Below are 23401 nucleotides of genomic sequence, written 5' to 3' on the forward strand. Positions count from 1 at the left end.
CTTTCTGAGTGCCTGGGAGGAGGGGACTATCTCCTCTTCCTCTGACTCATCCGACTGCTCATGATCCCTATCTAAAAATAGGGATCTCTCCTCATTTTCAGAACAACTGTCCGAGAGAGGGATTTCAGCAGAGGGAGGGGCTCTACCCCTTTTCTTGCTATCTTTTAGGGAGGCAGAAATAAAATTCATTATCCTCCCTTCAAAACTCTCCAATGTAGCCCTAAGGGAGTCCTCAGTGACATATACCGGGGCTGCGACATTAGGAGAGGCTGCAAAGCCTGAAAGGGGCACTGACTCGTCTTGAGATGCAGGCTCCACTTTTGCAGAGGGGGATGGTAATTGCTTTTATTACCTGCCCCTGAAACCCTCTTACGAGGAGACATAGTCCAAAGCTACAAAGCAGAGGTACTAGTACAAATGCAATCAGTTTGTTTGTGCTTAAAGTCTCACAATAAATCAATATATGCTTAACTGCACAACCTGATGCCGAGTAGGTGTCTTAAGGTTTTGCCTGGATCCAATTCCCACGGAAGCTTACAGCCCACAGCTCCTGTGTTTCACGTTACAGTCCCCTGACGCTCTGGGCTTTTTAAAACGGCCGTTTGGCGCCTGCACCATAGCATTGAGCACACTAAACGTGCACAGCTGGCAACCACACCCCCCCCCCCTCCTCCATTAAGCCGGGAGCGCGCACGAGGACCGCGGGATCCGGGGGGGGGGAAGGAGAACCCAAAGGGAGCAACGTGGAACCCCTGGACCTGCATGGGACCCCTTTTTTACCTTAACTTGTGGCAGGAACTGTAAGGGAGACGTGAGTAGCTGGAGAACCAGGCATTCACTGAGCGTGTTTGTTTGAAAGGCATGTAAGTGTGCATCAGGCTGCTCTTACTCCATCTAGTGGTGGAAACCAGGTAAGACATACAACTACTCACAATGAAGAAATCCATTCATATATTAAAATATATAGGATGACTTCCCTTACCTGTCCCCGCCGCAGGAATTGCTGATCTCAGACCAATTCCAGCCTTCACCCATCACGGCGGGTATTGTTAGCCAACCTTCAGGCGTATCTGGGGTTCTTACGAAAAGATCCTCCTACCTGGGCCATGTAAAAAGCTCTGCCAGAAACTTTCGGGCGCCCTGAGTCAACAGTACCCCAAGTCTGGTTGTCCCAGAGCCCAGTCTTCCAATGGAGAGGACTTACAGGCAGAACCTCGTTTCTTCGGCAGACGAGGCCCGGGTACCATACCATCTTGGGAGTCAAATATCGGCCCGAGGTATGGATCCGGTTTGATGTAGCCCTTCGGCCCTCGCTGGGACCCGCATAGAGCTAAGTTTTACGTGACCGTCCACCAGACACTGGCGAAAAAACTGAGGTGCCTCCCTAATGGGAGGGGTTATATAGGGGAGGAATTCTCTTTAATTGGGTCAACCAGTGTCCAATCACCAGAGGTGCCTATATAACCCACTATGTAATGAAGCTCCTGTGTCCCGTGATGTATGATCAAGAAAGATGATTGAAGTGTAACTTGTTGTAGTTTTGGATAGAGTGGGGAATGGTCTTACCTCAAGTTCTCATAGATGTTTATGTTTCAGCTGAGGAGATTTTCCCTGACCATCTGTTTTGTGATCACTGGGATAGGAAGTGAGGGGAAATCTCCCTAATGGACAAACAATAACTACCTGGCAAAGATTGTAACTTTTCCCTGTTCTATCCAAAAAAAATAATGGCTAGTTTGTACACTGTACAATTTTCTTCAAATATGTATTTACTGTATCTGTCTGAGAAAATTATCTGTGTTTTTTTTTTCTCCAGCATTCTCTGAATCAAGCAATTTGGGTGAAACATTAAGACAATCTGCAGTGTCTGAATTCAGTGACAATGACCAGGATGCCTTTGATGAGCTGGATATGTTGACTCCACACACCAGGTCATTCCAGTCTTTGGAAAATGCACAGAGTGAGTCTTGTGGAGACTGCTCATCGGATTCAGGTGTGGTTCCGGCTATTAAATTACATTTATAATGCAAAGTTGGTATTTTGTATAGTAAAATGTAAGTAAATACTAAATTGTGTTTAATGTAGTACAAAATATCACCTTTTGCTTTCTTTCACGTTTCTTCTATATCTTTTTTTCATGATAAACAGAGCACTACCTCATGTCCACCAGCCAGACACTCGTCAATAAAAAGCAGCTACTGTATTTTAAGTTGAACCTAGTATTAGATATTTTTTTCTTATACTAAGTGCATGTGTGTTACTGTAAAGCTGACTATAGATGGTTTGAAGCTCAGTCAGTTCAGCAGGGATCAGCACAGGATGTTGGATTACATGCAATTATTGCTAGTGACTAGGGATGAGCTTCGAGTTCGAGTCAAACTCATGTTCGACTCGAACATTGCCTGTTCGCCTGTTCAGCGAACAGTGAACAATTTGGGCTGTTCGCAGCAAATTCGAAAAGCCGGAACACCCTATACAAGTCTATGGGAGAAATCTAAAGTGCTCATTTTAAAGGGTAATATGCAAGTTACTGTCCTAAAAAGTGTTTGGGGACCTGGGTCCTGCCCCAGGGGACATGGATCAATGCAAAAAAAAGTTTTCAAAACGGCCGTTTTTTCAGGAGCAGTGATTTTAATAATGATTAAAGTGAAACAATAAAAGTGTAATATTCCTTTAAATTTCGTAGCTGGGGGGTATCTATAGTATGCCTGTGAAGGGGCGCATGTTTCTGGTGCTTAGAACTGTCCCTGCACAAAGTGTCATTTGTGCAGGAAAAAAAGTCTTTTAAAATCACTTGCAGCTAAATTGTCGGCTCCCCGTAATACAGAGAACATTCAATGAGTGTTCTCTGTATTAGCCGACAATTCATTCATTCATTGATAAAAAAAAAAAAAAAAGCGTGGGGGTTCCCCTAAATTCAATTACCAGGCCCTTCAGGTCTGACATGGATATTAAGGGGAACCCCGTGTCAAATTTTAAAAAAAATTGACGTGGGGGTCCCCCTAAATATCCATACCAGACCCTTCAGGTCTGATATGGATATTAAGGGGAACCCCCGCATCAAATTAAAAAAAAAAATTGACGTGGAGGTCCCCCTAAAACTCCATACCAGACCCTTTATCCAATACGCAACCTGGCAGGCCGCAGGAAAAGAGGGGGGACGAGAGAGCGCCCCCCCTCCCTCCTGAACCGTACCAGGCCACATACCCTCAACATTGGGAGGATGCTTTGGGGGTCTGTGACCCCTCAAAGCACCTTGTCCCCATGTTGATGAGGACAAGGGCCTCATCCTCACAACCCTGGCCAGTGGTTGTGAGGGTCTGCAGACGGGGGGCTTATCAGAATCTGGAAGCCCCCTTTAACAAGAGAACCCCCAGATCCCGGCCCCCCCCTGTTTGAAATGGTAAGGGGGTACAAAAGTACCCCTACCATTTCACAAAGAAAGTGTAAAAATGGTTAAATAAGACAAACACACTTTTGAAAAATTCCTTTATTAAAAATAAAAAAAAGATTCCAGCGGTGCTAATCCACTCTTGCTATCCAGCGATGAATATCCGGGGTCCAGCGATGGATGATCATATCCAGCGACGGGGGATCTCTCAGTCCAGCGCTGTCCATACATCCGTCTTCTGTCTCCACTCCGGAGACAGTGCGGAGATCCCAGCGCTAACGTTTCTTATATTAGGAGGGCGGGGCCACCCGCCACCTGACCCCGCCCCTCTGACGCTGGAGAGGGAAGCCAGGGGTTCCCCAGTGACGTGTGGGTGACCCCGCCCCTCTGATGTAACGGAAACCTGCGTTACATCAGAGGGGCGGGTTCACCCACACGTCACTGGGGAACCCCTGGCTTCCCTCTCCAGCGTCAGAGGGGCGGGGTCAGGTGACGGGTGGCCCCGCCCTCCTAATATAAGAAACGTCAGCGCTGGGATCTCCGCACTCTCTCCGGAGTGGAGACAGAAGACGGATGTATGGACAGCACTGGACTGAGAGATCCCCCGTCGCTGGATATGATCATCCATCACTGGACCCCGGAGATTCATCGCTGGATAGCAAGAGTGGATTAGCACCGCTGGAATCTTTTTTTTATTTTTTTATTTTTAATAAAGGAATTTTTCAAAAGTGTGTTTGTCTTATTTAACCATTTTTACACTTTCTTTGTGAAATGGTAGGGGTACTTTTGTACCCCCTTACCATTTCAAACAGGGGGGGGCGGGATCTGGGGGTCCCCTTGTTAAAGGGGGCTTCCAGATTCTGATAAGCCCCCCGCCCGCAGACCCTCACAATCACCAGCCAGGGTTGTGAGGATGAGGCCCTTGTCCTCATCAACATGGGGACAAGGTGCTTTGAGGGGTCACAGACCCCCAAAGCATCCTCCCAATGTTGAGGGTATGTGGCCTGGTACGGTTCAGGAGGGAGGGGGGCCGCTCTCTCGTCCCCCCTCTTTTCCTGCGGCCTGCCAGCTTGCGTGCTCGGATAAAGGGTCTGATATGGATTTTTAGGGGGACCCCCACGTCAATTTTTTTTTTTAATTTGATGCGGGGTTCCCCTTAATATCCATATCAGACCTGAAGGGTCTGGTATGGATATTTAGGGGGACCCCCACGTCAATTTTTTTTTTTAATTTGACACGGGGTTCCCCTTAATATCCATGTCAGACCTGAAGGGCCTGGTAATTGAATTTAGGGGAACCCTCACGCTTTTTTTTTTTTTTTTTTTTATCAATGAATGAATGAATTGTCGGCTAATACAGAGAACACTCATTGAATGTTCTCTGTATTACGGGGAGCCGACAATTTAGCCGAAAGTGATTTTAAAAGACTTTTTTTCCTGCACAAATGACACTTTGTGCAGGGACAGTTCTAAGCACCAGAAACATGCGCCCCTTCACAGGCATACTATAGATACCCCCCAGCTACGAAATTTAAAGGAATATTACACTTTTATTGTTTCATTTTAATCATTATTAAAATCACTGCTCCTGAAAAAACGTCCGTTTTTAAAACTTTTTTTTGCATTTATCCATGTCCCCTGGGGCAGGACCCGGGTCCACAAACACTTTTTAGGACAGTAACTTGCATATTACCCTTTAAAATGAGCACTTTAGATTGTGAACGTTCGAGTCCCATAGACTTTAATAGGGTTCTAAAGTTTACACGAAGTTTAGGTCTGTTCGCAGGTTCTGGTGCGAACCGAACAGGGGGGTGTTCGGCTCATCCCTACTAGTGACTATAGCCGCTAGCAATAATCACTGTGTTCTCCCAGCAGGGAAGGGGGGGTCCCTGCACCTCCTTACCAGAACACAATAGCCCCGCAGGAAGGAATCGATCGATTTTCTTTCCTGCATCATGGCATATGGCCTGCCTAACACTGACAGGTACTTAATACGCAGAGATCACAGTACTTTTCTAAAGCCATCCATAGATGGTGTGATTTTCTTTCCTGCAGCCATGGGTTGCAGGAAAGAAAATCGCTCAATTCCCTCATCAACACAGTCAGTGTTGATGGAGGAATCCCTCCCATGGAGCTATTGTCTCCTGGTGGGGGGGGGGGGGGGGTTGGTGTGCGCGAGGAGCCATCCCTGCCATTAGAACATGGTGATTTTTGCTAGTGGTTATAGACTATAGCCACTGGCAATACTGCATGTAAAAATCCAACATGCTGGTGGTACCCAAGTCAATCGACTTGGGTACAATCAGCCTGCTCATAGATGGTTCGAATCTTGGTTTGTTCCTGCTGAACAGGCCAAGATTTAAACCATCTGTGGCCAGCTTTACAATGCTTTCATCTGCTTATCTCTCCGGAAGGATGGGACCATCCTTGTTTGGACATTATCAAGGGTCACTGTCTACTTCCTGGATTAAAATAGGGTATAGATGTACACTTATTTTTTTTGATTCAACTAAAGAATTGAATGAAAAAAAAATTTTTTTAAAACGACACATCCTCAAATCCACAAAAGTGATGTGGATGCAGGGATCTCCCCCACTACACTATCACTATTGTATTCTGGCAGTGGAAATTTCCCCCACCGTTAGAATACACAGATCAGCACTGCAGCCATTGGCTATAAGCACTGAACGAATGCTGGTCTTCCAGCATGGCCGTTCGTCAGAAACCGGACGAAGCTAGTGAACAAAGAGGAGTACACAGGTACTGAAAGTTGGCTGGTCCTTGAGTTCAATACCTGTGTTCCTGGCTTAAAATGCTGGCTCAGAAGTTATGCTGTCATATAAACATTGGTGCCTGTGCTTATTTTGGGAAATTTCTGACACTGGTCAGCTTCTTGCTACAGCCGTTCTCCTTGTGACTTTATGAAATCTTTCAGTCTTATCACTGGGAGACTGAGGAAATGGTTCCTCCTGCCTGCAGCAGACTGATCATATCATCTCAGATTAGGCACATTCACTTGACTTTACTACAAGAACCGATTTTCAATGATAAAATATCCAACTTTTTTGGAAAGTTATACTGTTGCTGTACAGTGTGACATGTCACCAGATTTTTACGTAGACTATAACATTATGGAAAAGTCCACTTTAAACATTCTCTGCGGTCTTGAGTTGGTAAATGTGCACTAAATTGGCTCATTTGTCAAATGTGAGGCCAGTCTAAGCTAAGCAAATGTGGTTATTAGTAAAACTAATGTCTTAACAAAAGATGAGATGAAAAATGAGAGTTAGAAAAATGTTGAGAACTTTTGTTTTTACCTCCTCCTGGAGCCACCATATTTTTTGTGATTTTAGAGATTTACTAGGGGAGTAAATAAGGTATTTTTTTTATTGGTGCATATCAGAATACATTTAGCTTCAGATGTTGCTTTATAGACAAATATATTGGACAATTTTATATGGAAACCCTAAAAAATATTTATGAATGTACCAACAACCAGCATTATCAAACTGACCAGAAACTTAGAAAAAGTGGGACTTTCATGGTACCATACTGAAAACAACACATATTTACAGCTGCCAGCTCTTAGATTATACCTATGAATCTACCATTACAAAATCTTGATTCTAAGAAGATAATCAATTATATTCAAAATGTAAAGCAATGTTATGTCTGCTAGGCTTATAAGATAAGATATTTAATTCTTTACAAGTTTCTTAGACAAACAGTTTGCTTCTTCAGGAGATAAGGAGGCTAAAGATCAAAAATATATATAAAAATTTCCCATTATGTGTGTGCAAATATAATACATTCACACAAAGAATCCATATAGTAAATAAACTTACATTATGTACATACATATTGTGATGACCAAATATTAAAATCAATGTCACTGTGGACAGAAAAGCATCCCAAGTGCCAGGGACTACTGCAAAGGTGCACGGGCTAAGGAGGCTTTGGCACTTGGGAAGTCTTTTCTGCCATGGTGGGATTGTTTTTAATATTTAGTGATCATTAGAGATGAGCGAATTGGCCTGGGATTTATTTACAGGCCATCCTTCAAACTTAACGTAAATTCTGAAAAATACTTTAATCCAAATCCTAAGGCCATAGATTTTGCAGTGTATGCAGATGGATGTTTTTGTGGAGTGAGTGGACAGGGAGGAGTGAGGAGTAGGAGTGAGGGTCTTTTGCTGCTTATTGGAATCATCCATGTGTTACTCCCACTGAGCTTCGTGGTAATGAATCCTGTGTTTCCTCTTGTATATGGTACCCAAATGACTGGGACATTTACAACACTTCATATACTGCAGGCAGAGGCTGCTAAGCTATATGGAAATGCCCTGCCAGGCAGTGTCATCTAATATAATAGGATGGTTGCTCCCTCCAATTCCTTTGCTCCTACCCCAGGATGAAATCCTACTGTACTGCTGAGGTTCTTCTCCCTCACTTTCCTCCTATACAATCTCAGCCACGTAGGTACATTTTGCCACCTCACGCTTCCCACTTTCCTCATAGCTTGAGCCTACTTGGCAGTAGGCTGAAGCTGCAGGAACAAGAAAACCAATGGCAAGTGCTGCTTCCTGCCTGTTGTCCCCTCCCATGCTCTTTTCCTCAACATTAGGTAAAATTAATTCCTGTGCATCCTGCAGCACAAAGTTAGTGATGCTATGATGCCATATTTCAGCTAACATCGTCATGCCAGTTTTCAGGGCAAAGGCATGTGAAAATGCGCTGCTTTGCACCTGGGAGGAGAATGAGGAAGGCTTGGGTAGCCACTCCATGAACTCCATGTATTTCAGCTACGTGCGGAGAAGTCTAAAGTAGGGTTAGGTTATAAAAAATATTGCAAGCATTGAACATCTCACGGAGCACTGTTCAATCCATCATCCAAAAATGGAAAGAGTATAACCCAACTACATACCTACCAAGACATGGCCATCCACCTAAATTCACAGGACGGGCGAGGAACGCATTAATCAGAGAAGCAGCCAAGAGGCCCATGGTAAGTCTGGAGGAGCTGCAGAGATCCACAGCTCAGGTGGGAGAACCTGTCCACAGGACAACTATTAGTCCTGCACTCCACAAATCTGGCTTTTATGGAAGACTGGCAAGAAGAAAGCCATTGTTGAAAGAAAGCCATAAGAAGTCCCACTTGCAGTTTGCGAGAAGCCATGTGAGTTACACAGCAAACATGTGGAAGAAGGTGCTTTGGTCAGATGAGACCAAAATTGAACTTTTTGGCCTAAAAGCAAAACGCTATGTGTGGTGAAAAACGAACACTTCACATCACCCTGAACACACCATTCCCACCGTGAAACATGGCAGTAGCATCATCATCTTTCTTCAGCAGGGACAGGGGAGCTGGTCAGAGGTGTTAGGAAGATGAATGGAGCCAAATGCAGGGCAATCTTAGAAGAAAATCTGTTAGAGTCTGCAAAAGACTTGAGACTTTGTCCGCAGGTTCACGTTCCAGCAGGACAACGATCCTAAACATACAGCTAGAGCTACAATGGAATGGTTTAGATTGACGCATATTCATGTGTTAGAATGGCCCAGTCAAATTCCAGACCTAAATCCAATTGAGAATCTGTGGCAAGACTTGAAAATTGCTGTTCACAGATGCTCTCCATCCAATCTGACAAGAGCTTGAGCTATTTTGCAAAGAAGAATGGGGCGAATTGTCACTTTCTGGAAGTGCAAAACTGGTAGAGACATACCTAAAAAGACTTGCAGTTGTAATTGCAACATAAGGTGGTTCTACAAACTATTGACTCAGAGGGGCTGAAAACAAATGCACGCCACACTTTTCACATATTTATTTGTAAAAAATGTGAAAACCATTTATCATTCTCCTTCCACTTCATAATTATGTGCCACTTTGTGTTGGTCTATCACACATGAAATCTCAATAAAATACATTTATATTTTAGGTTGTAACATGATAAAATGTGGAAAAGTTCAAGGGTTAGGAATACTTTTTCAAGCACTGTATATATATATATATATATATATATATATATATATATATATATACATATATATATTTTTTTTTTTATATATTAACTCTCAGAAAAATTTGACCATTGGTCTAAAAATATATAGAGAATAACATTTCAAATATTCTGTGAGCTTGCAGACATATTGGATATTTTTGTTTACATTTCGAATATAATCAACCATCTTCTTAGAATTATGATATTGTACTAATAGGTTGATAAGTACCATATAGAAAGCAATACCTATAAATCTGGATGCTTTGTGACATACAAACTCTTTTCATATGTGTGTTGTTTTAAATATGTATTTTTATTTATTAACGTTTTTGAATATTTTTAGGTATACACAAGGTTAGTGTATTTTGATATTTCAAGTTTGGGACCATAGTATGATGCTTTTCCCATAATGCATAGTGCTTAGTTAGTTATTGCACTGAAACAATAAATCGTGATTGTAAAGCTATGTTTTTTGTTTTTTTTAAATAACAAACATGTCATACTTACCTCCACTGTGCAGTTCATTTTGCACAGAGTGGCCCGATCCTCGACTTCTGGGGACCCCCAGAGGCGCTGGTAGCTCTTCCCCACATCGTATAACCCCCTAGGAGAAGCGCTCTCCTGCATCATTGGATTTGATTGACAACAGCAGGAGCCAATGGCTGCGCTGCTATCAATCTATCCAATCAAGAGCCGAGACAATGGGCAGAGGGGAAGAGCGCATCTCCGGCGAGGTAAATACAGGGCACAGGTGAGTAAAACAGGGGGTCTGGGGGGCTGGTCAGTGACAGAATTTTTTTCACCTTAATGCATAGTTCACCTTAAGTATGCACTAAGGTGAAAATACATGAGGGTTTACAACCCCTTTAGTGATATATGGAAGATGTTTAGCCCAGTTTAACATCAGTGTCTAAACCACATATTACAACAAAATAAGACTGCATTGCTTTGTCAAGTCACTTCTTAGCTTGTCTCCCTCTGCTGGTTCAATTTTGACTAGAATAGAATTATTTGGTTAAAATAAATGTTTTTTTACAATCATAATCAGTAAAATCATGCTATGATAGTTAATGCTCATTTTCTATCTTGCAAGACTTACCTTTCAATTTATTAAAAAAATGTTAATCACAAAACTTTGCAATGATCTAGTTAAACAATATTTAGCTTTCCTGGCTGCCATAGCGCAGAATTATTATTATTATTATTATTATTATGATGCAGGATTCATATAATGTCAACAGTTTGTGTAGAACTTTACAATATAACGGGAGACAATATAGCAATAATACAATTAAATACAAGAGGGTTAGGAGGGCCCTGTTCCTGCGTGCTGATGGAACAAAAGATAATAACTGTGAGGGAAAAATAGAAGATTTTGTTATTAGCTGAAAGCCGGATGGGTTTCCCTGAAGAGATGAGTTTTCAGGGATAGCCTAAAAGTCGACAGAGTAGGAGAAAGCCAGACAGATTGGGGTAGTGAGTTCCAGAGGATGGGAGAGGCTCTGGAGAAGTCCTAGAGATGGGAGGCGGAGACACTGAGGCTGAAAGGACAGGTCAGAGTCCAGGGTTACACCTAGCACCCTGGCATGAGGGGAGAGACTGATGATTGTAATATTGATCTTGATAGAGATGTCAGGGGAGGGGACACAAGCAGGAGGGAATATTATGAGCTCAGTTTTAGAAAGATTGAGTTTTAGGAAGTAGTGTGACATACATGCTGATGTGTTAGTAAAGCAAGAGAAGACTGAAGGAGTGAGGTGAGGAGTAGAGAGATAGATTTGTGTTTTGTCAGCATAGAGATGTTACTGGAAGCCATAGGAGTTTATGAAGTGACGAGGGAGGAGGTGTAGATAGAGAAGAGGAGGGATCCAAGGACAGAATATTGTGGGACACCTACAGAAAGAGAGGAGGAGACAGAGTTATAGGTAACACTGAAGATGCGCTATAATAGGTAGGAGGAGAACCAGGAGAGAGCAGTGTCTTGAAGGCCAAGAGAGTGGAGGTTTTTTTTAGGAGGAGGGATGTTCAACATTATCAAAGAATGCAGAAAGGTCTAGTAGTATGAGTATGGAGCAGTGGCAATTAGTTTTAGCAGTTAGTAAATCATTAGTAAAGATTTAGTAGAGCAGTTTCAGTGGAGTGTAGTAAGCGAAATCTAGACTGTAAGGGGTCAAGAAGGTTGTCAGTGAGGTAGGAGCTCAGATTAACGTAGACTAAGTGTTGTACAAGTTTAGAGGTAAACAGGAGCAGGGAGATGGGTCTTAAGTGGTTCAGGCTAGTGGGAGTCCAGTGAGGACTTTTTAAATATGGGGTGATCAGCGTATATTTTAGAGGGAAGCGGTGGGTGCCAGTAGAGAGGGAGAGATTGAAGATGTGAGTGAGGGAGCATATGATAGAAGAAAAGGGTGATCGTAGTAGTTGTGAGGTAACGGGGTCCAGCAGACAGGTGGTAGGGTGGGCATCTGAGAAAACTTTAGCGACCTCTTCGGTAGCAGCCAGGTCAAAAGAGGAAAGTGTTGAGGTTGGTTTTGTACAGGATATGTTAAGTGGGATAGATATCTGTTCAGTTGAGATGCCCCCACGAATTGCATCAATCTTCTTTCCGAAGTGATTGGCAATCTTGTGAACAGTGAGTGAGTTACTGGGTGGAGGTGGAGGTGGTGGTGGGGAAAGTAAATAGTTAGACCCCTTTCACACTGCGCCGCCCATAGTTTTGGCGGTAAAACGCTGATATTTTTAGCTGCATCTTACCGTCGGATTTGTGGCACATTTCGGCCACTGGCGGGGTGCTTTTAACCCCCGCTAGCAGCCGAGAAAGGGTTAAAACTGCCCGCAATGCAGCGCAATAGCAGCGTTTTGCCAGCTGTGTAGCCACGCTACCCCATTAATTTCAATGGGGAGCAGCTGTGGAGGAGCTGTACACCACTCCTTCACCGCTCCAAAGAAGCTGCTGGCAGGACTTTTCCTGATGTCTTGCTAGCACACCGCTCCAGTGTGAAAGCCCTTGGGCTTTCACACTGGAGACAATAGTGCAGCTGTTTGAGGGCGGATTGCAGGCGCTATTTTTAATGATATAGTGCCTGCAAAATGCCCTCGGTGTGAAAGGGGTCTTAAAAGTAGAGAAGAGACGATGGGGACTGCATGACAAAGTATTAGTGAGACTGACAAAGTAGGGTTATTTGGCAGCATGGAGGGAGGAATTGTATTTTAAAGTGATTGTAAGAGCCGGTTCACACAGCGGGCGATGCGAGGCGACACGACTCGCCTCGCCTCGCTCTCGCAAGTCGCCCCCGTTCTGTACAATGGAACCGTTCTGAGAGGAGCGACTCGAGTCAGAAAAAAGGTTCCTGTACTACTTTTGGGCGACCTCGGGGCGACTTGCATTGACTTCTATACAGAAGTCATTTGCAAGTCGCCGCTGAGGCCGCGGCAGGTCGCGGCGAGGCAAGTCGGAGTCGCCTCGCCTCGCCTGCTGTGTGAACCGGCCCTTAAGGAAAAAAATGTATGAAACAAAATAACAAACATGTTATACTTACAGTGCCTTGAAAAAGTATTCATACACATCACCCTGAACCCACCATCCCCCACCGTGAAATATGGTGGTGGCAACATCATGTTGTGGGGTTGCTTTTCTTCAGCAGGGACAGGGAAGCTGGACAGAGTTGATGGGAAGATGGATGGAGCCAAATACAGGGCAATTTTAGAAGAACACCTGTTAGAGTCTGCAAGACCTGAGACTAGGGCAGAGGTTCACCTTCAGGCAGGACAACGACCCTAAACATACAGCCAGAGCTACAATGGAATGGTTTTGAATCAAAGCATATTTATGTGTTAGAATGGCCCAGTCAAAGTCCAGACCTAAATTCAATTGAAAATCTGTGGCAAGACTTGAAAATTGCTGTTCACAGATGCTCTCCATCCAATCTGACAGAGCTTGAGCTATTTTGCAAAGAAGAATGGGCAAAATAGACACTTTCTGGATGTGTAAAGCTGGTAGAGACATACCTAAAAAGACTTGCAGCTGTAATTGCAGTGCGAATATTACCTGAATGGGAGTATGTGTACTACGACCCGAGCCCTCATATATCAAAGTTTGGTATCTATTCCCGTCTGATTTATGTAAGTGGTAAAAGTGCGACAATTGAGCTGCTATGTAATATGAGCGAAAGTCCGGGCGGGCCACACCTCCCGACGAAGTTGGGTTCTTAAGGGTGTTCCAAGCTAATTTATGCCTGTTCGGTCCCCAAATATTGTGTTAGGGATACTGTCAAGTGTCTTGAAAATCTTAAGAGGGATTAAGACTGGGGAATGCCAGAACATACTTAGGAATTTTGGCAACAAAATCATTTTGGTAAGATTGATCCTCCCTGTGACCCCCAGAGGGAGACGCGACCAGGCCTGCGTATGTGCTTTTAAGAATGAGAATAGCAGTTCTATGTTGTTTTTAATATAATCCCTAGGCTCCCTGGTAATCCGTACCCCTAAATATAGGATCTCGGAAACCCTATTTAATGGGAGGGAGGCTGAGCAGTTATCTGGTGACGACAAGTCCAGTGGCAGAATTTGGGATTTGGACCAGTTTATATGCAGGCCTGAGTGCGTGCCGAATTCCTCTATGACCTCAAGGGCAGTCCGTAGAGACGGTCCCATATCTTCCAAATACAGAAGCGTATCGTCTGCATATAAGCTTACCTTCTACACAAGAGAGACCCTCCGAAGACCATGAATTCCTGGGTGCGTTCTTAGCAGGGCACCCAAGGGTTCTGCAGCTAAAGAGTATAATAGGAGGGATAACGGGCAGCCCTGCCCAGTTCCCTGCCCCAGAGGACAACCATCCGTTTACCGCCACCCGGGCCTCTGAGAGATAGTATAGCAGGGTTACCCATTTGGTGAAGTTTGGGCCGAATCCAAATTGTCTAAGGCGTTCCCAAAAATAGCCACAATCTATCGAATCGAACGCCTTAGCGGCATCTAGCGCTACCACTGCTCTCGTTCCCACCGACTCATGCCTGGCTTGAAGATTCATGTGTAGGCGACGGACATTCATGGCAGTGTTTTTCCCGTGCATGCATCTCGTTTGATATGGGTGAATAAGGGATAAAATAACTTTGATAAGGCGGGTGGCTAGTACTTTTGCTACAATCTTGATATCAGCCTGTGGCAGCGAGATTGGGCGATAAGAATTGGGAGAGTGGGGATTTTTACCTGGTTTGGGAAGTACAATGATTGCTGCTTGTCTCAAAGAGTCGGGGAGGGACTCGGAACCATTACTTCTGAGTATTGGAGCGTAAAAGTTCAATGGTATGCCATCTTGACCTGGGGCTTTAGCTGGAGCCAAGGACGCTATTGCTAGTACAATTTTGTTTTCATTGAGGGGGGCTTCCAGATCATTGACTTGCGTTTCGGACAGCTGGGGGAGAGGCACCCTCTGTAGGTATGCCTTGGTCGCAGACTCAGGGGTGGTCACCTGGGAAGTGTATCGATTAGCGTAATACCTGGGCATTTGCGGGTGTGGGGTCAGAGGTGTATGTTGCGGTCACCGACACCAACCTCGCAGAGGCCTGTTGTAACACTAATTTAGATGACGTCTTCAATCTGTTAACATGCATTGAGAGAGTAGAGTGGACTTGCAACTTGAAAGCCTCCCAGACCTGGCCCACAGGTGCCGTGTCTCGGTGCGTGTGAAAGAAAAATTGCCATTCACCCTGTATGTCCTCCCGATCGCTCAGGGAGGACAGCTAGAATGGATGAAGTCGCCAAGTTTTGGGACCAACTGGTTGTGTTATGCCGCGTACACACGATCGGACTATCCGGTGGACTTAGTCCGACGGACAAACCTCCGGACTTTGAAGCGGAGGTCCGCCGGACTTTCCGAATGAGCGGACCTGCCCACACACGACCGGACTTTTCCGGCGGACTAGATGCCGGACTTTTAAAATGAACGGACTTGCCCACACACAGAGGAAAGTCCGTTCATTTTGAACGCGGCTCCAGGTAGACTGGACTAGCGAAGGAGGTCAATGTTGCCACCTTCATCAGCGAGATTGACACGTCATTGGCCCCATCACCTGGTATGGACTTAAAGGGGAAGCCCTACGCCGAAAAAACGGCATGGGGGTCCCCCCTAAGGTCCATATATAAAGAGCTGGAAGAAGAAAGCGGAGGCTCGGCAAGAAGAACCGAAGAGGGGGACAAGACCCGCAAAGTCAGAAGAAGAGCAGCAGCGACAGAAGACCAGTCCACCGCTAGTAAAAGAGCTGGGAGAAGAAAGCGGAGGCCCGGCAAGAAGAACCGAAGAGGGGGACAAGACCCCCGAAGAGGGGGACAAGACCCCCGAAGTTGGAAGAAGACCCCCGGGTGGCGGCGGTAACGAAGAAGAAGAAAGCTGGGCTCCTCCACTAGTAAAAGAGCTAGCAGAGGATAGCGGAGAAGTCCGGCGAGAAGACCCCCCCAAGACGGCCTGGTACGGCTCAGGAGGGGGGGGGGGCGGCTCGCTCGTCCCCACCCCCTTTCCTGACCGGCCGGGCTGCGTTCTCGGATAAGGGTCTGATATGGACCTTGGGGAGGACCCCCACGCCGTTTTTTTCAGCGAAGGGCTTCCCCTTTAAGTCCATACCAGGTGACGGGGCCAGCGTTGCATCGATCTCGCCAATGAAGGCGACGACATTGACCTCCTTCACTAGTCCTGTCTACCTGGAGCCTCGTTCACAATGAACAGACTTTTCTCAGTGTGCGGGCAAGTCTGTTAATTTCAAAAGTCCAGCGGTCTAGCACACAGACGGCCGGATTGTCCGCCGGACTGCCGAGTCCAGCGGACAATTTTGAGTCAAAACTTCTTCCTAAGTCCGCCGGACTTTTAGGAAAAAAAGTCAGCCGGAGCCCGCACACGCTCACCAGATAGTCCGATCGTGTGTACGGGGCATTAGGGATAAAGTAGCCCAACATGGGGCATGGTCAGATAGAGATCTAGCACAATAGCTCATGTCTTCCAACTGAGGTAACAAGGCATTCAAGACCATAATAAAGTCTATTCGGGACATCGTCACCAAGGTCACAGAGAAACATGAATATGCTTGCCTCTCTGGATATTTATAATGCCATGTGTCTGTTAATGAAAATTCTATGAATGTACGGCTTAAACGGGTATCGTTGGGAAGCTGTATTGCCTGGTTAGAGTGTAGTCTGTCTTTGGCCAGGCTAAGGACCATATTAAAATCCCCAAGCTAAATAGCGGGGATCGTGGGGTGCTGGGCCATAAACGAGAGTCCTTCAGTAATCACCTTAGAGTTGTAGGGTGGAGGGATGTAATAGGCTAGGATGAGATATTGCTCCCCATATAATATTGCCAACTACAGATCAAATGTTTTGGCCATCTGTCATGCAATTAGAAAGTTGTCTGTAATCAAAGGCCTGTGAGGATAAGTTAGTGTGACAAACAGCATAACGGAACTCCAATTCAAAAGGAAAAAAAAAAAACGGAACCCACCCCCTCCCCTGTGCCAGGAGATACTAGGGGGAGCAGCAACGATTCCTCAGCAGGGGGAATAAGCCCACCGACCCAGTTGCAGTCAGGGAAAACGTCTATGGGATAGGTGGGTCTGGGATAGTGTACTCACGGTTGGTGTTTCAAAGTCACTCATGGGCTGGTCGGTTCCTCTCCGCATCTCTCTGATCCAGCCAGGCCACGGCTAGTGTCGGGTCCTCGAAAAAGTGGGCTCGGTCCTCACTCACAACATGGAGCCAAGCCGGGAATAACATGGCATACTTTATATGGTGTGCTCGAAGCCGTCGTTTAACCTCTACAAAGCGGGATCGCTGTTTTTGGACTTTCGCTGAGAAGTCGGGAAAAACCGATACATGTCCATTCCGAAACAGGATGTTTCCTTTATCCCTTGTGAGGTGAAGAATGGCATGTAGGTCCCGGTAATTTAACAGCTTCGCAATGAATGTGCGCGGCGGGGCTCCTTTGGGTGGAGGGCGTCCGTGCATCCGGTGAGCCCGGTCCACCACAAAGCTAGTGGAGAAAGCATCCCTGCCATACGTTTTGGTCAGGAGGTTTTCCAAAAAGGAAGCTGGGTCAGTGCCCTTGGAGTCCTCGGGGAGACCAATAAACCTGAGGTTTGACCTGCGAGCTCTATTTTCGAGGTCATCTTGCTTCTGGGCAAGCTGTTGGAGCTGGCGCTGCATACAGTATCTTCCTGGGAGTGTTGCAGGAGATACAAGATGTCCTCAGGCTGGCTGATGCGGGTCTCGGTCTCCTTCACCCGGTCCCTGAGTTTGCTCATGTCCTGCCGAATTAAAGATATGTTCACCTTAATCTCTTTGATTTTGGTGGTCAGAGTGGGCTGGCAGGTTGATATGGCTTCCAGCACTTTGGCGGTGTCAGCCATGGCATGCTCAGAGAGAGAGGGTGCAGGATCGCAATCTTGCTCCTCGTGGTCCCGGTTATGCCGCCGATATTTTTCCAGTGCTGCTGCAACCATGGTGTTCCTCTTCGGCGGAAACATGTCACCAATTGTGCAGAGGTTTTCAGGGTCACAAATGTGCGGATATATCGCCGATGGGCACGCAGGATTATTGAAGGAGAATGAGTTGAGAGCGGAGCTCAGCTCACTCGCATCTTACACCATCGCTGTCCAGGCCATGCCCCAATAATCAATCATTTTAAACTAAATTGGAAATATCTGTATAACAATTATCTTATAAAATATGCACGTTTTTGCCCACACAAGATAAATAAGAACCATGAACAAATATTAAAACCTACCTCATATCCTGCTCTCATGAGTTCCACTCTAGCACACTGCTGCATTTAAAGAGGTACGGATAGACACCTGGATATTCATTGGGATGTAATATGTTTACAGCAAATGTGCATATTTGATATAATATTTAATTTAGTATGTCAGTTGTGCTTTCAGCAGGTATACTACAATATGGAGCCCTGCACCCAATCACTTGTGGATTGAAGATGTAGTAGTGTCTGTGTTATCACACTGATACAATATATTTGGCACACTCTTTTTTTTTCTTATGTCTGCGTGGTACTGTATACATTGTCTACCATTATGCCAATTTTTGTTACAGGGATTAATGGATGGAACTTGTGAGAGTGGGATATGGGGGAGATATTTACAGTGCCTTGAAAAAGTAATCATACCCCTTGAAATTTTGCACATTTGTCATGTTACAACCGAAAACATGAATGTATTTTATTGGGATTTTGTGTGATAGACCAACACAAAGTAGATTCTCCCAAACTGCAAATGGGACTTCTTATGGCTCTGTTCAACAATGTCTTTCTACTTGTCACTCTTCCATAACGGGCAGATTTGTGGAGTGCATGACTAATGGTTGTCCTGTGGACAGATTCTCCCACCTGAGCTGTGGATCTCTGCAGCGCCTCGAGAGTTACCTCTTGGCTGCTTCTCTGATTAATGCTCTCCTTACCTGGCCTGTCAGTTTAGGTGGACGGCCATGTTTTGGTAGGTTTGTAGTTGGGTTATACTCTTTCCATTTTCGGATGATTGATTGAACAGTGCTCCGTGAGATGTTCAAAGCTTGAGATATTTTTTATTTTTTTTTTTTATTTTTTTTTTATAATCTTTATTTATATCAAAATTTTTTCCAAAACCAAATAAATACATGTATGAAAAGGAAAAAGGGCCATATTCATGCAAATACAATATATAACATACCAAAAGGAAAGAAATTATTAAAGTAAACCTACACATATGTAATCATTATATACCCCTCTACTTTCCCCCACACCCCCCCCCCCACCCCCCCCCCCCCTTGCCTTGTAGAACCGCTAGTGGGTTCCCTCTTAGTGACCGTTTTTTTTTTTTTTTTTTTTTTTTTTTTTTTTATTATAAACGGGATATTACTTTCTTCTGAAGTTTATTGTGTAATTTCCTCCACATATCTCCAGGTCAGTTTAAATTCTTCCCACGCTGCCCATTTATTTGAGCCTCCCTCCTCTGCTGTTACGTCTGCATTACCTTCGTTATAATTTTCTATTTTTTGTGTTTCATTTAAGCGAAAAATCCAATCCGATATTTTAGGGCTCTCCTTTTCCTTCCATTTTTTTGGGATTAGATTTTTGGCGGTGTCTAACAGGGTTGGGATTAATGAGTTTTTATAATGCTTTATGGGTTCGTCTGTCCCATGGAATAGGACGGTCCACGGGTCTTCTCTTATTTCCTTTTTTGTAACAACTTTAATTATCTCTAAGATTTTTCTCCAGTAAGTTTTAATAATGGGGCAATCCCACCAAATGTGGGCCATAGTCCCAATTTTTTTACACCCACGCCAGCAATCCGCCGATTGCTCTGATCCAAATTTGGCCATTTTATCGGGTGTCACGTACCACCTTGCAAGGCATTTGTAATTCGTTTCTATCAGTTTATTATCTACAACCCCTGAGTGAATTAATTTAAAAATCTTATTACGAGTTGATGTGCTACATTGTGACCCCAACTCTGATTCCCATTTATGGACGTATGGCGGGTCCCCCAATTCCTCACCCTCAGAGAGGATCTTATATAAAAGTGTAATATTTTTTTTTGATGTATCTCTCAAACATAGATGCTCCAAGGGTCTCAATTCCTCTTCACTCCGAATTGGCTGAGATAGACTCGAAATGAAGTGACTAAGTTGGAGAAACCGCCACCCGTCCATTTTCATGAGGTCTGTGTCCAGACTAAGTGCTTGAAGTGATGCTATTTTACCATTAACTAATATATCTTTTAATTGTGCCGTATCTTTCCTAATCCAGTTACCCCCCACCTCCTGTTTACCCGGTGTAAAAAAATCATTATTTTTAAGAAAAATCAAGGGTGAATTGTACCCCCACTTATTTTGTGAATGTGTTCGGTCCCATATCTTTAATGCTAAACGTGTTATCTCGTGAGCGTGAGGTCCGATGGACCTAAACTGTGGGGGGTTCCATATCATGCGACCCAAACGTGCTTGACTCATTGTGATCTCTACACTCACCCACCTCTTTTTATTTGCCTCTTTCGCCCATTCAACTACTCGAGACAGGACCACTGCATTGTAATATCTTTTTAAATCCGGGACAGACAATCCCCCTTGTCTTTTCCCCCTGCATAACACCCCCATGGCTATTCTCGGTTTTTTATGTTGCCAAATATATTTCAAAATTAAATTTTTCATTAATCTAAAATAGGCAGAAGAGAGCGGGATGGGCAGCATCTGAAACTTATAGATAATCTTCGGGATTAATATCATTTTAACTGCGTTAATACGCCCTAACCAAGAAAGGGGACATGCTGAGATTTTTTTTAATTCTCTTTTAATTTCATCAAGTAAGGGGATATAATTCTTCGTATATATTTTCCTAATGGTGTTCGATAGGTAAATTCCCAAATATTTAATCTCCTTGCGCCAAGGGAAACGGAATTCTGATCGGAGGTTCTCCTCTTCCTGTGTGCTGATGTTAACATTCAAAACTTCGGACTTGCTGAGGTTTATTTTCAAATTCGATATTTTGCCGAATTTTTCCAACACCCTCAGCAAGTTCGGAATCGTGATCCTCGGATTAGTTATAAAGAATAAAACATCATCCGCGTAAGCGGCTAATTTATGATCTTCCCCTCCCAGTTTGATCCCCGTTATATCATTATTTTTTCGGATATGGGTCAGCAACGGCTCCAAAGATAGAGCGAATAAGAGTGGGGAAAGTGGACACCCCTGCCTGGTGCCGTTACCCATTTGGAAATATGAAGAGGATTCTCCATTAATTTTGACGAAGGCCCGCGGGTGGTTATAGAGGACCTGGATCCATTGGATCATTCTCGGGCCTATCCCCATAACTTCCAACGTTTCTATCATGAGTCCCCAGTCTACCCTGTCGAATGCTTTTTCTGCATCTATCGACAGGAATAGAGCTGGGGACCCACTGTTTTTTAAGGCCTGGAGAAGGAGTAAGGCCCTCACCCCATTATCCCTTCCTTCTCTCTCAGGAATAAATCCGACCTGATCTGGGTGTACTAGATCGCTCGTCTTGTTCTTCAGCCTGGCTGCCAATATTTTGGCGAATAATTTTGTGTCCGCATTCAATAATGCTATTGGCCTATAACTTGAGCAAAGTGTATGATCCTTCCCTTCCTTCGGAATTACCGTAATTGAGGCCAATAGAGCTTCAGCCTTCATGTCATATTTTGTACCGAGCCCATTCAAATAGTGACATAGTCTTGGGACTAAGATTTCCTTGAATTTTTTATAATACAAAATCGTGAACCCGTCAGGACCGGGGCTTTTGCCCGATTCTGTCTCCTTTAATGCTCGATATATTTCCTCCTCAGTAATAGGTCTATCTATACTGTTTCTTTCACTCTCTTGTAAATGGGGTAAGTTGGTATCATACAAAAATTCTTTGGTGCTTTCCTTAACCCCTTTACCACACTTCCCATTTTGGCCAATATTGTATAGGGCGCTGTAATATTGACTAAATACCTCCGCGATTTCTTTAGTGGTATGGACCGTCATCCCATTCTTATCCTGGATTTTGTCAATAAAATTGGTCTCCCTCCTCCCTTTTAGTTGTCTCGCTAAGTATTTGCCCGTTTTATTTCTCCCATAGTATCTCTCTCTAGTTCTCCCTTCGAGTGTCCTACTTGCTTCCTGATCCAACAGATCCTTAAGTTCCTCCCTTTTATTGATCAATAGGTGAAGGTGTTCCAGATGTTGGTCCTTTTGCTTTTTATGCTCTTGCTCTAGTCTGTGGACTTCTTTAATCAGGTTCTCCATTCTCTGAATTTTAGCTTTCTTTTTATTTGTGCCAATGGAAATGAGGATACCCCTTATATATGCTTTATGTCCTTCCCATAGGGAGGCGCCCGAGATATCCCCTGTATCATTTGTCGAGAAGTAGAATTCTAATTCTTTCCGGATTATCTCAATGTTGTCGTTATCCTGGACCAATTTTTCATTTAGTCGCCAAGTGAAAGGTTGTCTGTATAACCCTGGTATCCTCAACTTCATTGTCACAGGAGAGTGATCAGAGAGGGAGGCTATTCCTATCCCTGTCTCTACGACGTCCTCTAGCAGCCTGTGATCCACCAATATGAAATCCAATCTAGAATACGTCCCGTGCACTGGGGAGTAGAAAGAGAAGTCCTTCGTTTTCTCATGTTGTATCCGCCAGACGTCCACCATTTGATGTCGTTTAAGGCGTTGTTTCAGCATTTTCAAGGACCTCTCGTTCGTCCCCCTTGCCCGGGACGTGCTGTCCAAGGCGTTATCCATGCAAAAATTAAAATCCCCTGCTAAGATTACATCGCCAAATTTGAATTCTGCTAGTCTTCGTAGGATCCGTTTCATATATCCCAAGGGGTTATTATTAGGACAGTATATGTTAGCGAGAGTAAACGCCCTATTTCCTAGCTCTCCCTTAAGAAACAAATAGCGGCCCTCAGGATCCGTCAATCTGTCAATCAAAGTGAATCGTGTGTGTTTCTCGAATCCAATTGCCACCCCCTTAGCCCTCCTGATGGGGGAATCCCCGTAGAACCATGTCGGGAATCTATCTGAATTAAGCTTAACATTCGAATCCAGGGAAAGATGGGTCTCCTGCAAGAATACTACTTCAGCTCTACATTGATGTAATTCTGATTGGAGTTTGTACCTTTTATTTAGGGCGTTTAATCCTCTTACGTTGTAGGATATAAAATTCACCTCAGTCATCCTGTGCTGACTACTGGGGTACTTAATCTATATTTATTTATCCTTCCTGTTCTTTTCATGTCCCTTTTGGTCCCCCGCTCTACAAGGCAATTCACCTCCCCTTCCACCCCCCGCCCCCCGATCCCTTCACCCCCCCCCCTCTCCCTCCCCTGTCCCCCCCCCATCCCTTCACCCACCCCCCTCCCCCCCCCCTGGCCCCGTCCTGGCCTATACTTGATTATGGGAGGCCCAGCCCCCCTCTACAAGTAATACCTTCTAGGGTGTGGCTCCAACTGCGGGCTTCCACTTCAACTCCCCCCGTCCCC

General features: G+C 44.6%; 1 protein-coding gene across 2 annotated transcripts in view; it reads left to right on the forward strand.

Annotated features, from left to right (window-relative positions):
- The window catches only part of LOC143962744 (uncharacterized), a 435927-nt gene that overhangs the window by 199300 nt on the left and 213226 nt on the right, over positions 1–23401 (forward strand). For both annotated transcript variants that reach the window (XM_077472147.1, XM_077472146.1), the window contains exon 6: positions 1817–1993. In XM_077472147.1, coding sequence (XP_077328273.1) covers positions 1817–1993 — 177 coding nt within the window. The remainder of the gene's footprint in view (positions 1–1816; positions 1994–23401) is intronic.

Source organism: Lithobates pipiens, unplaced genomic scaffold, assembly GCF_037356315.1.
Source record: "Lithobates pipiens isolate NorthernLeopardFrog02 unplaced genomic scaffold, aLitPip1_a1.2 Scaffold_8, whole genome shotgun sequence".
In the NCBI taxonomy this organism is placed as follows: Eukaryota; Metazoa; Chordata; class Amphibia; order Anura; family Ranidae; genus Lithobates; species Lithobates pipiens.